Source organism: Populus euphratica, unplaced genomic scaffold, assembly GCF_000495115.2.
Source record: "Populus euphratica unplaced genomic scaffold, PopEup_1.0 scaffold93.1, whole genome shotgun sequence".
Taxonomy (NCBI): Eukaryota; Viridiplantae; Streptophyta; class Magnoliopsida; order Malpighiales; family Salicaceae; genus Populus; species Populus euphratica.
Genome location: NW_011499873.1, coordinates 1568685 through 1584499, shown reverse-complemented (window position 1 = coordinate 1584499; position 15815 = coordinate 1568685). Strand labels below are relative to the sequence as shown.

Here is a 15815-nt window from a genome sequence, read left to right as displayed (position 1 = left end):
AAAACAAAAATACCACCCCCCCCCCCCCCCCCCCCCCAGCTGCACTCAAGTTTGTCAGCGGCACAGGCGTCAATCCCAATTAGTTGAAGCAGCCTATTTTCTTACAAAAGTGCTCTCTGCAGAATCTTTCATCTCAAACATTGATGCAAAATCCGTATCAATTGAGGACTCTGAATTTTAAAGAAACATGGAACTTGCTCGAGACCTTGCTGGCCTTTCAACTGATTTGAATGGTCTGTCTAATCAAAATGCAGGAAACAATTCCAAAGCAGAGCTTATGGAATCCAAACATCGAGCTTTGAGCTCTAAGAAGGAAAGGGACTCTTCAGTCAGAGATCCAGATCTTCTGAAGTGACATCTACAAGTAAGGATGTGCAACATGCCAAAGATGAGGCGCCAATGGAAAAAAAATCTCATCACTGTCAGATATAGAGACTAAAGGAGCAACTTTGCTTTTGAAGGAGGATCTGGCAAGTCAAGTATTTCGAGAATACCCATACTTGTTTTTCCCACGTTGTCGATTTAACAATCAATGATGTAGAAGACCTACTAAATAATTACAGATAACTCGTCTTCAAGTACGTTTGTCTTTCTAAAGGGCTGGGTGGTGCTAACCCATCTCGTCCTTTGTCTAGTTCTCAAACTCAAGTTCACGGGGATGCTGAAACTCTGAACTACCACCAAGATACCTCATCAGTAGAGCCTCAAATAACGAGCCACATAAACTTTCCGGTATGACAGGTGATTCAAATACGGTTTCCCTAGGTGATGAGTAGAATGTTGAATTGAAGCCCAATAACCATAAAGATATCAAACCAGGAGAGCCAGATGAGGAGTCACAGATACCCACTGATCTGACAGATGGTTCTAATATGAGTTCTCTTGTTTGTGAAGAGAATGTTGTACTAAAGCCTGAGCAGAACGAGGCAATGGTGACTCAACATGAGGGAAAGGATGAGAATTCTCAATGACAGCTACCAAGACAGCCTAAGGATGAGGAAAAAGGATGAGAATTGTCAACGACAGCCCATGGCGGCTTGTCTGCTGTGGGAGTAAAATGACTCGGTACAACAGTACCCATCAAAGCCACATAATTTCCCTTCCTTTGAATGGATAACCATCTCAATGTGATGTTACAATGAGTAACTTATAACAGACAGTCAGTGTATATTGAGAGCTATCAGCAAAGAAGCGGAATTGATCTTTCCTTTAATCTTTCTCACTTTAATCAAATAGCATTTCCCTGGAGATATAGAGTTTATAGCAGCTCTGCTCAGAGCCTGAACCCTGAACAACGTTTGAAATTTGTTATATACTTGTAGCAGAACAATTTGATCAGCCATGATAAGATTGCATTTGAAAATTGGATGATTATCCTCTTGGCTTCATTGCCTGTCTGTTTAGCTCAATCAAAGGGCATGTCTTTGTAGCTCAATTTGGCACTTTCTTTTATTCATGGCATGAATTACTCGTATTCAAACTACAAAGCAACCACAGTAAGAAGCAGAGGGAGAGTCCATGGTATTGGTACTTACATGAGAGCTTGTCTACTCCATATATTAATGCCCCTGGTTCGTAACGTGTAGTTTAAATCTTCGTAGCTAACGGGTCAAGAGTCAATAGCCGATGGCGATTTTGTTTTTCAATGAGCCGAAATTAAAGATGCAGTAGAATGCCATAATTTGTTATATCGCTATTTGGGATAGGACATTGGCTCGTCTTCTTTCTCTTAATGCTTTTCGATGAACTATGCCCTTAACTTCAATAATGTCAAGGGGCAGTCGCCTCCATCTGTGGAAATAACATATAGGTAGTAGTATTGCATGTGGGACAAGCTGCAAAAACCAGAAAACCAAGTGTATTCAATTTTATGGTGTCTTGGATATGTAATCTTCTCTGGATCTGGCCATCCGGGTCTGCTTTGTTTTGCCTGTACATGTCAGGCTTCTTCATAGCAAGGCAGGTTAATCAGCTGATTCTTTCTTGTGCTTTGCACCTACCATATATTTTTCTAGTAGATGTAGGAGTTAGGAAGGGATGGAGGGGACAGTCCTTTAATTATTTTTGAACCTTCAATAATTTAAGGCACACGTAGATCAGGGCATGGAGGGTCAAAAAGGCATGTGCTTGTTGTCTTCCAGGACAATCTCTGTCTTACACATACAGCTTCTGAGCACTTCTCCAGTTCAGTCCGCACAAGTCCTGCCATGCATTTTCAATTTTTTTTGGCAGGGTTAGGTATCTTTCTCCCACTTTACATGGCACGGCAAGCAAGCAGGTGTACTTCTGCCAGTTCAAACTAGAGGTAAAACTACAAGATAGATGCCAAACAAAATGGCATAATGCAATACAATAATGGAGAATATTTTCAATAAAACAGCAGGTTAGGGCTTATAAGAGATGTGGAAATTCAGGTTGATGGAAATGGGGCAGATATTCGGTGGAAATCAAGGTTGATTCTGCAGGTGAAACAAATAAAATGATAGAATAGAGCAGCGTCCTCCTCCGGCTTTTGGATTACAATCCATTTTAATAAAATTAAGATATAATAATAATAATAATAATACTCTCACAGCACCAGCTAACCAACATGTCACGTGAGGATAGTAAAAAGTAGAGTACCGAATGCACCTTTCACGTGCCTCACATATGCTTGCATATATGACCTGTCGGCTGAGTTGTGTATATCTGCCTTCTTGGACGGTTTATGTACACGTGATCTGCATGTGATCGGTTCCCTCATTTTGGTTTTAGTCACCAAACAAGATAATTGCCCCACTGCGGGTCCGACCAAAAAAATTTTGAAGGAAAAATATTTAGATTATACAAAAATATTTGATAAAATTATTAAATTTAATTTAATAAATTAACCTTGAAATTTTTCAACTTCAATCGTGTCGTGACTCGAATAACTTTATAAGTTTAAAAATAACTAAATAATTAATAAAAATATGATTTAATTTTATATAAAAAAAATTAAAATAATAGTATATATATATAATATTAAAAAATAGCACATTAAATCAATTTAGATTTTGCAGTTTAACATGCAAATCCACAACTTATATTATAAATTTTAATGATTTTAATAATTTTTTTAACAATCTTTTATTTTATTATATGATAATAAAATAAATATTTAGAAAAATAAGAATCAACATGAAATATTTATATGATTTATATTAATTAAATTAAAATAAATTATAAAATTTTATTGAAAGATGAAGCTAAATAAATCAATAAAATTTTAATATTAAAAAATAAAATAAAAAAATATAAATAAAAAACAAATGACAGAAAAAAGCAAGCACTAATGGGTTAGGACTACTTGTTTGGCCTTAATAAAAAACACTTAAGCGTGTCAAGGTCTGGAAGCCTAGGCTCGCACGTAATCTTTTTTTTTTCTTTCTTAGGAGTGAACAAAGCATTGTCCTCTCTTGGGTCTTTTTTATCAAACAAGTGACAACCCAGAATTCAATAACTACGAGCGGTTGAAAAATCAGGGAAAAGTTTAAAATTTTATTTTTTAACCTATATTCATCTAAAAACATCTAAAATTCTTTATAAATCATATATCAACCTTAAAATATTTTAAAATCACTCAAAAAATAAAATCAATCATATGAAAAATATAAAACTGGAGTCCGATCTATTTTTTGGGCATGTTTAGAAAAAAAAACTACCACTATTAAAATTTTCATGTCGAATAAAATTTATCAACACAAAAAATAATAAGTTTTGTATATAAAATTATTCACCAACTTTACCTTTCATTCGTTTGTTTTCAAGTAACTTTTTTATTCAAGCCCAGGTACTAAAACGCTAAGAAATGGATGAAAATTATAATTGTAAAAACGAAAGGGGCTGTCAATTAAGAAAAAAGAAACTATGTGGGCTAAAGAGAATCTTTTCAATCGAACATAGAGACTGATCATGAAATTTCTTCATGGTTTAATTTTTTTCTATAATAAATTTTTATAAATTAATCATGAAATTAGGCATAAAAGATTAAGATTAAAAAACAAATAAATTAAAGGATGAAAATGAATATTATGAATTACTATAATGATTTACCAAACCCTTTTAATGTATTTTGCAATACTTTCACCGATTAAGGAGACTCGTAATCCTATATCAATAATGGGTTTTATATGCATTCAAGGGTTTGGCCTAGTGGTGGAAGAAGCTTGTTTTCTTTCATAAATTTTTATAAATTAATCATGAAATTAGGCATAAAAGATTAAGATTAAAAAACAAATAAATTAAAGGATGAAAATGAATATTATGAATTACTATAATGATTTACCAAACCCTTTTAATGTATTTTGCAATACTTTCACCGATTAAGGAGACTCATAATCCTATATCAATAATGGGTTTTATATCCTTACATTTTTCCGTGTTTTTCTTTTTCATGTTGCTTTTAAGAGTTATTACAAATTTACCTGTTCAAAATACGACGACATGCATTGATTTGCAATACTTTCACCGATTAAGGAGACTCATAATCCTATATCAATAATGGGTTTTATATCCTTACATTTTTCCGTGTTTTTCTTTTTCATGTTGCTTTTAAGAGTTATTACAAATTTACCTGTTCAAAATACGACGACATGCATTGATGCAATATAATATATGTAGAAGAACGATTCGTTATGCAATATAATATATGTAGAAGAACGATTCTTTACAATATCAAACATATATATATATATGTTATATGTTATATGTTATTGACTTGGTAAGAAGGTGCAGCAAAGAATTAATTAAATTAGGAAGATGATGAAAACGGCAAATCCTTGGTGGCACCGAATAGCATCTATGCCTAATTTTAATTCAATAAGGACAGATGAATTTTTATTATTAATAATAATAATAATAAACCCGTCTATCCTTATGACTGATACATACAATTATCTCAATTGACTTGAAAGTTTTGCGGACTAAGGCACTTTGACTGAGGCAATTCTGCAATTATTTGCAAGATCAACGAGAACGAAAGAGAGGTTAAAATTCTGTTTAATTATTTATATTCCAGATGTGAGGTGTTAGGGATGGACAGACACTGCTCTCTGTGTAAACAAAAAAAAAAGGGACAAAATAAGTCATGTAATTTAAATATTTACTAAATTTTTATTGTAAATATAAAGTTATGGTCATTAGAATATCTTCACATAGGTCATCCTTTATTTGGAGAAATTAAATGCATGATATGGTTACAAGAAAAAATTAGAGCCCGGTAATAATAATTATTAACATATTATTAAATTTATTTTTTATAAAATATTGTTTAACTCAGCTATTCTGAACATGTTAATTGGGTCCAGAGGGGTTTAGGCTTTTACACAAAATCCTTTTTATATTTATGAGTTTTATTATATGAGTTGAATTCATATGAGATTTACCAGGTATGTGGGAACTTATTTATTTATTTAAATTTGTTTCTTGACATAAAATTTTTTAATATACATGTTTTATAATTTTATATGTGATATGAATATTATAGATCAATAATTTAATTAAAAGAGCATCTCTATTATATATAAAGCGAAATGATTTATAATTATTAACGGTTTCTATATATTATTTTATCATGGTTGAGATGCACTGTCTTAATCAAGTAATACATCAACTTGGATTATATTAACACTTATTTAATGATGTTGATACACTTCATCACATAAAAAGAAAAATGATTGATAAATGGTTCATTCATAATATATTAATTTATGGTATGCTAAAAGACGTCGTATATTTATAAAATTATATATATCAATTGAGTTAGATCTCTACATGTCTTGATAAATGAATATCACGAAATAATTCACAATACATCACATAAAAAGAAAAATGATTGATAAATAGTTTATTTATAATATATTAATTTATGGTATGTTAAAAGACATCGTATATTCATAAAACTATATATATTAATTGAGTTAAATCTCTACATGCCTTGATAAAATGAATATCACGAAACAATTCACAATATTATCATGAAAGTGTGTTCCAAGATATCAAAATGATATTCCATGTTAACCGATATATAATCCAAATAATTATAATTTATATGTATCAAGATATATTAGAATGGTATGTATAGAATATTTTTTTTAATATATAATAAAATTCTTATTTATATCTTAAAAATCATAATATAATCTTTTTTAATATATTAAATAAATTTTTTAACATGCCAGTTTCGAAGAGCTGCGGACACATTTTATGATGATATTGATGATGTGTGTATTTTGCTTTCAATAAGTCGTGCATGTAGTCTATGCGTGATTTATAGGTTATAGGTTTGAGCATTTTCTATATGCATGCCTAGTGGTGACTCATATATTACATGCATTATTACTGTTTAAATGCTAAAATAAAAATGATTTTTTTAATTGTGATAGGTGTGGAAAATACGTTTTGCAGTAGTGTGGTAACGTGGGAAAACACTCAATTCTTTTTGGAAACAAAGTAACACTCCTGGTCTGTTGAGGTTGTTACCTCAACTTCATGCTAATCTAGACAACAGGGGGGGACAGAGAGGGGGTCAGCATATGATTTTACCAGCAGTAGCATTTTAACTTGGCATAATTCGGCTGGATGTGGTAGTGTACAAGGGACCATTGAATTATTACCACCCTTATTTTAGCTTTTTTTGAAGTTTGAATTACGCATACGGCGATGTTCCAAAATAATGGCCCTGTCTTTTCTTCTTCGTTTTTTTTTGGGTGTCTGGGGGTGTAAGTTTGAATAATGTTCAAGAGATTTGAGTTCTGACATCTGTCCATATATATATATCCAATTTCGTAATTAGGAAATAAAAAGACTTCGTAAAACAGAAGGAACAAGGCAAAGTACAATCTACTTTATTCAAACTAGACAGTGTCGACAAAATCAAGATAAGTACCCACTTATTGACACTAACATTAGCCTCTTTAACTTTGAAAAACTCAAGTCTCTCTCCCTCTCTCCACGCCTACGAAGAAAAGTAGAAACATGAGGAGCTCAATGCTCTCTTTTTAACAACGCAACCCTTTCCGCAGTCTCCAAATCTTTCTAGTCTTAGTGGCTTCGTTTTTGGTCTCTGTAAAGGCTTAAGAGAAAGGTCATGGGTAACGGATACAACCACCATCTCCATCACCAAAACATTCACTCCCACAACAAGAGCACATTCTTGCCTATGTTATGTTCAAGACCAACCATCAAAGATGTCACTCTTCCAAAATGGGAAGACCGATCCATGTCCATCTCTAGTTCTGACCCTTTATCTCCAAAGATCGGTTGCATGGGGCAGGTCAAGAGAAACAACAAGATAGTTGGCTTCCCCACTTCTAACAAGTTCACAGTCACCACCAAGAACAACGGTGCTAATGTCAAGTACTCCAGGCTCAAGAGGATCTTCTCTGGCAAGAATCTTACTAGCGCCACCATCTCAATAGCAACTAGTACTGCTTATAGAAGAAGAGAGGTGATGATGAATTGTGCTAGTGGGGCCAAGATTGATGATACTAAAGAGAATTCTGTTTCAGTTAGCATAGAGAATATGGATCCTCCTTTGCCTGTAGTTAAGAGAGTTCACCAACCAACAGAAGACGGAGAAGCGAACAGTCTTTGGAAGAGGAGATCTGGTGGGCTAGCATTGAAGAATTTGCAGCTGCAAGAGATTCAACTTAATAGAAGTAATCTTGCACCAACCACTGTTTGATGAGCAACTCCAAGCAGCAGGGGGAGGTAATATAAAGCAAACGTAGAAAATGTATATGGTTACTGTATTCTAAGTCCAATTTTAGTGTTATTAATTTCTTTATTGATCTGTGTTGTAAAAAGCAAACACAGCAAGGTGGTGCTGTTAAGGATGTATATGGATTTTCTATCTATCAATGGTTAGATCTATAGCCTTCTCGCTGCATTCCCTTTTTTTTTTTTCTATAAAAAAATATTATGGTTCAGATCATGTAAGTTGATTTCCATGCCGGTGGTTAGGGCAACTGGGTGTGAATTGTGGGTCATACACAGATATGAGATTATTCTATTAAAGCTTAGCTTGTAAAGTAAATCGAATCACAGCCCTAAGAAAATCACATAAAAGTCCTTTTAAAACAGACGATGATTGTCATGGTGAGTAGAGGGAATGGAAGCGTATATCAGTGTGGACGGAGGGAGCACGGAGTACGCGTAGCTATTAGGTAAGTCAACATTCAACCAGGGGCGGGGCGACTTGAAACAAATAGGACAAACACAGTATACTTGAACAGCATTGCAGAAAAGTAGAAAGCAAGAGCAATGGGAAAGGTGAGGAAAAACATCTTCGGCAAATCTGTAAAAAGGACATGTTAAATGGTCGAAAATTACTTGCAAGACTTCTAATATCAGTTCAAGCGTAGACAGGTCTAGACGGCAATCTTGATAGCTCAGCAACCGTATCCAAGGTAATGGAGGAATTATTTCTCGCTACGTGTTCGAGATCCTTGGAAGACAACAAACATCTCATCCCCTCCCACCCCTGAAAATGATAAATGCTGGTTTTGATGTTGTCTTGTACTCCCTGGTCAGTTACTCTCCGGGCAGGTGAGCACAAATCACTACTTGCACCAAATTTCGCGCGACCCTTACTGGGTTGCTGTTATATTCTCCGATCGCATTAGCTTCTTTCTTCTGTTTTCACAGAAGTTATATCACAAGACCAAAACCAAAACCCTAACCCTGTCTATTTTTTTTCAACAAGGCTTTTCTGTTGTTCCCATCAAACGAAACAGACAGGGTTTAGCACTTGCAGAAAAGGTGCAGCCTCCGGACCAAATTCTCTCATCCAGGTGATTCTCAAAACAAAATTTGTCAGTATAAACGCTCCAGGATTTCTAAACCTGCCTTGAATTCAAGCAACTTCGTGGGAGACACAAAGCTCAGAAGCTTGGGCATCGAGCATCTATTTTAAGCATAAAATCTAGAGATTATTTTCATTACAACTCGTATACCAGATACCTAACTGGGTAGTGTAAAAGAAAGGATTAATTCACTAGAAAGCTGAAGGCTCAGTGATCATCACATTCTCCTAAATTAATTTCCTAACATCTACATTTATACAGCTAAAGGTATGCGTCAAAACACATAGCAATCAATTGGTAAGTTTCCAAACATCAACCTTGTTCTTTGTAAGGAGTCCAGATCAATTTGCTAACATCAACCTCAAGACCACCCCTTCCAGCAGCTTTTAGATGGCGATCCAGGACCTTCGGATCTGCACATATCACATGCTGCCCTTTCCTGTACTGAATCAGTTCTAGGCTCTGAAGGGTAGTCAAAATATCCTCTGCCTTTATCGCTGTCATGTCACTAAGCTCCTGTAGAGAGTAGAGAAATCAGTGAATATAGAACTGACATGGCAACAGCTACATGACCCAAATTGCTGGAAACTATGTAAAACAAAGGAAGAAACTATTGGGCAAGACAGTCAATATAGAATTAAAATAGCACCAGCTACGTGAGACCCAAACTGGTGGAGAAATATGTAAAACAAAGAAACTATTAGATATGATTTACCATGACTCAGCATCAGGATTACATTTGAGGAATATTTCCTTTCCCGTTCCAATAAAACTTGCAAGTCAAATATATCAAGTAAGTGCATTTTATGGTGCCTTTGCCAAGGCACAAAGGCCGTGGCCCTAACATATAATCAAAGTCAATCAGATATAACTTGGTTTCGAGGGCTGTCCGTGAACCAAATGCTGATAAATGGACAGAAAATGCACTTGAATTCAACCAAATTAGCAATAGCTGAAGGCATGTTCGAAAGTGTAGTAATGATTGCTTTTCACTCAGAAATGCATCAAAATAATATTTTTTTATTTTAAAAAAATTATTTTTGACATCAACCTATCAAAACAATATAAAAATACTAAAAAAATATTAATTTCAAGCAAAGAAAAAAAATAAAACTTCAATTTTTTTCAAAAGCACTTTTAAAATGTAAAACCAGACAGACTGAAATTGCCCGGTGGAAGCAACCAACTACTGAAATTCTAGTATTTTTTTTTTTTTGTTCAATGTTTGATATTGGCAACCAATCCTTACAATGCACCACCATTTTTCACCAGAGCTATGGAAATAAACAAATTGTCTTTCAGGTGAATTTCTCAACACAACTCAAATACATAGGTGATGGAAGCAGTTGGACAGCATAAAGAAAATTGTCTTGATCTCTCGAGAAATTGCTTACCTTAATAGAAATATTTCCCTTGTGCCTTTTCAAGATATCTAAAAGAACTCGGGTCCAATATCCTCTATAGCTCAACAACCCCAGGTCTGAAAGGGGTCTTTCAGGTGTGCCAACTTTACCTTCTTTCTTGGAAAGTTCATATGCTGTACCATAAAAACACATCAATTTACTACATAAACAAATTACATTTAAAATAAATGGAACTGTCGTATCCGTGCATGATAAAATGCAAACTGTTAAATGCAAACAAGGATCTTAGAATTTGGAGTTAGCAACCGAGGTGGATGTTTGCTGGATTATTCCATTATAGCTATTATGATCCAATTCAACCACTATTGGGTTGTCACAATACAAACAGTCAGTAGTATAGGTGATAGCTAATCTCCTAAGAAAGCTGTTTTTCACATTACAGTGCCTTCCAAAGCAATTGTCCTACATCAATGATTATTGTTTAAAAAAATTCTGACTGAAGCTGGTCTACAGGATTTAAGTAATCTATATTGATTTCTGAATGCAATGCTAATTTCTGCCCATTCCAATTTACTATTCTCTGGTCTCCAATAATTTAGATAACAATTTCTGACAGCGTGCTACATCTTATCTCCCAAGAATAATAATCCCTTCACTCCACCCCAAAATCAATACACAAGGACAAAGAATGAAAATAGAAACACAGTCACAGTTCTATTTCTATGGTAACACATGATATTGGAAGGCAGAGAGCTTACAGAAGGCAATTAAAAATTTCCCATAGCCTTTCCTCTGATAAGGAGGAAGAGTGAGGATGCATGCCAAATTATATGATTCTTCAGAATGCTTTTCCTGCATGATCATAAAATACAGTAAGCTACCTTACTAATTAAATATCAGAACCAAGATTTCCAGGAATTCTATCTTTGAAAAATTACTTCACTGAATGATCAAATGTGATGAATAACAAGTGGATTAGTGAAAACGAATGATCATATGAACATCTTGTCCTTAAAGCAAAAGAAGCCTACACAGAAAAGAAAACTGATGGTCCACCAAGATAAGTATTACTGATTTGTTCCGTCACTTTTGGTGTGCCTTAAAAGTTTTTGCGAAAGCATTTAGATGTAATTTTTTGGTGCCACATGCATTATAGCATAAGCAATTTAAGGCAGAAGCATTACCTTGGAAAAATATCCAACCATGTGGCATCCTCGATCATCACATTCACACAAAATGTAAAATAGAAACAGGTCAACATCATAATAAAGTGTCTTGTGATCAAGAAACAACTTCGCCAAATAACAAAGATTCTGCCCATAAACCTTGTTCTTTTTGCCATCTATCTGGAAAAAAAACACAATAGGAGAAAGGCCAAATCAACTACAGACTTCAGATCTGCAAAACTACAAAACAATAAAAGAGTTTGATAGCAAAGATTGTGCCAAAAACAGGAGTGGGGGGAGAACTAGAATAAAAAACTGGGTTACTACATTTTTGTAACCAAAGTCGATAACAGAACGCTTGAAGGTCAATCAGCCTTTTCTATAACTTGCAAAAATTAAGATCAACTGGGTTGAGGAGAACATCATTAATGTCCAGTGACCAGTGTAGGTTATCAAAATAATTGAAAAAACACCTAACCAGGAAAATATAGAAGAAAGAAACCAATTAAGAAAAATACTAGCAGTCATGTGCTACTATATTTGTGTAGGTACGAGCAACTCAGAACAAGATATTTAAAAATCAGATGAGAGAATAACTTGATCAACCTACAATCAGCAGCATTATAACATACCTCAAACATTGACAATGTGCCACTTCGATAAATTTCATCACCAGGAGGGTGCTTGAGATCACACTTCTTCTACATAATCCAAATTAAAATTTTTTTAAAAGAGGAAAAAGTCTCCGCGCATCTTCCATGAGGATGCTGAATGGAGAAAGAAAATGACCACCAAGTATTCAAATAACTGAGTCAAACCATTTAAATAATAATACTATATTTCACATACTAATTCAAAATTTTGACATAAGCATAACTAGGCCATTCACGCGAGAAAGACATAGTGAAGCTTTTTGTGAACTGATAACTAGACATAACAAATTGAATATAAAAATGCAACAGCATGAAACTTGGCTTAATGAAAACAATTTCGTTTGCCATCATGTCGTAGAGATCAGCTGCAATAGGCTGATTAAAGGAATAGTAGGAGAAGAATCAGGAAAATAACATCTATGAGCAGACATATCAAAGAAAGCTCAGTACTAGCAATATGAAACTATATTTGCAGCAGATATACCAAATTTCAGTACAATAAATCAACGCAGGTAGATGAATTTGAGGCAAAGCTCACCATATGCCTTTGAAGCTGTTCTTTACGCTTCATGAAGTTGAGGCAAAATTCACAAAAGTAAAGCTTCAAACAATCATTGTATTCCGGTGGGAAAGGCGAGAAGTACCATGTCTCAATCTCATATCTTCCAAGCTCAATGGTGGCTATATTTTTTACTTTTGTGAATTCCTCATGCTCACGTAAGCTGGCAGCATCAAGCTCCTCATGGCCCTATAAATTTGAGAATGATATCTTCAGATTATAGAATGCAAAGTTTCAATGTTGTTTGATGGACCTATATACTACAGAAGTTAATAAGAACTATGATACCATTTAACAGCCAGCAGTTTGCTCTGTGGTTTACTCCATCAATTAAATCGTGACATTTCACACAGAAAAAGCTACCATGGCCACCAGTTGAAGTGTGTGACACAGACATGTATTTATTTAGAAGTCATAAAATATATATACGAGGCCATATTTTAAAAGGTAATTTTAGGTAGCATCATATATGCTTAAGCTTCTTTCAAGAGTGATGCATCTCATTTTTTGTCTTGAAAATAAATTAAAGGCATGCTTCTGATGGTAAGTAACATTAAAAATATACAAACAGTTCAGAAAGATTTAAACTGGTAAGATACCTCCACATGTGTCTCATCAATCTTCCGTTTCTGGTGGCGTGTCATTTTCAAGCTTGTTACCTAAAATCAATTGAAAAAATTTCTCCAATCATTTCAACAGAAAAGGGAGAAAGAAAATACTGCAAGGAAGGTTCTCCAGCAAAAGGGGCCAAGAGATGGACAACCTTCAAAGTCAATGGAAAAGAGAACATCAGCGATTAATAAAACTGTACAACAACAAAAGAATTACCTTGTCCTCCACTTTTTCATCAACAACAGTCTCTACTGAATCAAGATCTAGTTGTTCAAGCTTCACCCATTCATCGAGCCTCCTATTGACTGAAAATTTTTTTTTAAAGGACTAGAATAAATACAACTTCCAAATTCACTACAGTATCTGGTTAATAATCATGTAGAAAATGATAAAGAAGGCACTCCAAATAACTAATCACCATGACAATATTTGCATAGATGGAATGCTGATCACATCTATTTACTGGTTGAAAAGAAAAGAAAATAAAAATATATCCTGCTACTACAGGAAATTGCATGCAAGTGCATATGCCAGTCCCAGTGCTTAGGTTCATGTGCATACATGCCCCAATCTGTCACACATCATTTTTACAGCATTGTTCTCTAATCCTGACCATCTATGTTATATAGTTCCAGTCTAAAGATGGAATTGTGTGGCACTAGGTGAGAGAAATAGGACCTTGAACATGCACCTTGAAGAACTCTAGTTGTAAAAGCTAGAATCTTCTGCCTTGCATAGAATTTTGCAAGCATGGCATTTTCAGTCCAATTGGTGACAAATTAAGATGAATGATAGCTCTCTGCGTGCGCGCACGCACACACTCTTAACAGGGATAATTCAGAAGTAAACTCCAAAGAATCAGTTCCTCTTTCAGAAACGACATTTTCCCTCAAATGCATGATCTGGCCACTAATAAAATAAAAGGGTCCATGCAATCATATAGCTTTACTAGTCATATCCCTCACCTCCAAAACTAAGCTTCTTCAACGCCTTCTTTGCAAAATATATAAATTCAGCAACCTGACCAGTTTCTTACCCAATCATTTTCTTTTGTACCAGGATTTTCTCCAAAACATACTCTTCATAGCAGTATAATAAGGCATCATGAGTTGATAAACCAAATTAATTGACATTCTAAATTTCATTTGCATAAATCACAACCATTATTAACAAGCAGGATAAGCAATCAAAGGCCAGACATGAATCCCACATCAATTAAACAAATACATACATGCCTAATTCAAAACCCTAACCCTAACCACTGAAAATTCGCGATGAAAACTGACACTTACACTCTGTATAATGCACGTAGTACTCGTAATCAATGGACCCAACGGACTGAATCTTACGGCGCTCAATAACCTTAACCGGATGGTACTTGCAGTCTCTCCAACGGCACATAACGCGAGTACCTACCTCGAGCGGTAACATGCTCGCTTTCCTCTTCTTAATGGCTTCGGATTCGACCGGAAGCGTCATTTCGGTGGCGCGTGGAGTCATTCCGTTTTTATCGCCTTCGTACGTAGCGTAGGCGTCGGTTGCGGAAGGCAGAGTTCTGGCGCCGTTCTCGGCATTTTCTGGGGTGTCAATCGAACCCATTGCCGGTTTGTGATGAGATTTTGAGTGGGCTTGTGAACACTTTACAAATATTAAAAAGTTCGAGAGACCTTATGTTGCCACCTGGGCCCATGGTTGTCTCCCTCTCTCTAATTTTTCAGATTACAAATATGCCCCTAAAACTTTTTTCTGTTTTTTATTTTTTCTGTTCACTTCCGTAGATTGAGTGAATCCACTGTGGATTCACACCGTGTTTATCGTTGTTGCCATCTAATTCTCGCCTTACTTTTTCGCACGAACGGTTGTTGTTTCCAGGCTTTCTTATCGGTCTATAGGGCTTTCTAGCATATTTTGGTCAGCTTGGTCTGATGCATGTTCAGCTTGAGGCGAGCCAAGGACTGCGCGCCGAGGTGCGATTGTCTGAGGTTGATGCATCTGTTTCATTTGATTTTTTTTCTGGCGGGGCTGGGATGGGATGGCTTGATTACAGCTGCCCTCTTGATGCGTGGTGGACCTTCTCTTCGTGAGTGAGTGGGTGGGTGGGTTGTGTAATCCTTTTTTTTATATTAACGTGGGTGTCCGGACCAGGCTTCTCTTCGTGAGTGAGTGGGTGGGTGGGGTGTGTAATCCTTTTTTTTATATTAACCGGACCAGACGCGCACCACGACTAGAATTTTCCTTGTTCACTGGGGGTGTGGTGTTTTCACTGGGGGTGTGGTGGTTGGTCTGTATGGACTAGATGTTGGTTACTTGAGGATGACTTGCTTGGGTTTTTTTTTATGTTCTCTCCGGCTCCTTTACCAATTTCATATGATGTTTCCGAGATAAATATCTCATTAGATTCTGGTTACGTTTGGTTTCTAATTCATGTTGTAATTGCTTTTTTCTATGTTTTTCATGTCATATCTTTGCTTAGCCTGTTTGGGATGCCATTGTTTAGCTAAAATTGAGTGATGTTCATATCTTATTATTCTTATCTCTACCTTGGAATTGGGTCGGCATTTTTTTTAATTGAGAGGGTATGTAGACTTTTTCTCATGGGTTTTGCTCTTATTAGACATTTTTAAGGCTTCAGACCT

General features: G+C 35.3%; 2 protein-coding genes across 2 annotated transcripts; one reads left to right on the top strand and one right to left on the bottom strand.

The window, feature by feature from the left end:
- Positions 1–6914: 6914 nt before the first annotated feature.
- LOC105127869 (myotubularin-like protein) lies at positions 6915–7909 on the top strand. The gene has a single exon (XM_011029328.1). It carries the CDS (start codon positions 7109–7111, stop codon positions 7703–7705), a length of 597 nt encoding a protein of 198 aa, XP_011027630.1. The 5' UTR covers positions 6915–7108; the 3' UTR covers positions 7706–7909.
- A 984-nt stretch (positions 7910–8893) lies between these two features.
- Positions 8894–14833, bottom strand: LOC105127866 (probable MYST-like histone acetyltransferase 1). The gene is made up of 9 exons (XM_011029324.1): positions 14472–14833; positions 13396–13484; positions 13167–13226; positions 12547–12756; positions 11988–12056; positions 11374–11535; positions 10948–11041; positions 10220–10362; positions 8894–9341 (listed from the first exon to the last, which is right to left on the bottom strand). Exons 1-9 carry the CDS (start codon positions 14776–14778, stop codon positions 9138–9140), a joined length of 1338 nt encoding a protein of 445 aa, XP_011027626.1. The 5' UTR covers positions 14779–14833; the 3' UTR covers positions 8894–9137.
- Between the last annotated feature and the right edge of the window lie 982 nt (positions 14834–15815).

What these genes read in the sequence shown, in the direction of transcription:
- LOC105127869 (XM_011029328.1), top strand. Translation starts at nt 7,109, where the DNA reads ATGGGTAACGGATACAACCACCATCTCCATCACCAAAACATTCACTCC.
- LOC105127866 (XM_011029324.1), bottom strand. Translation starts at nt 14,778, where the DNA reads ATGGGTTCGATTGACACCCCAGAAAATGCCGAGAACGGCGCCAGAACT. An exon ending in CTACGTGCATTATACAGAGT is followed by an intron (nt 13,485 to 14,471) that starts GTAAGTGTCAGT and finishes AAAAATTTTCAG; the next exon opens with TCAATAGGAGGCTCGATGAA. An exon ending in TTGATGAGACACATGTGGAG is followed by an intron (nt 12,757 to 13,166) that starts GTATCTTACCAG and finishes TCAAATTTATAG; the next exon opens with GGCCATGAGGAGCTTGATGC.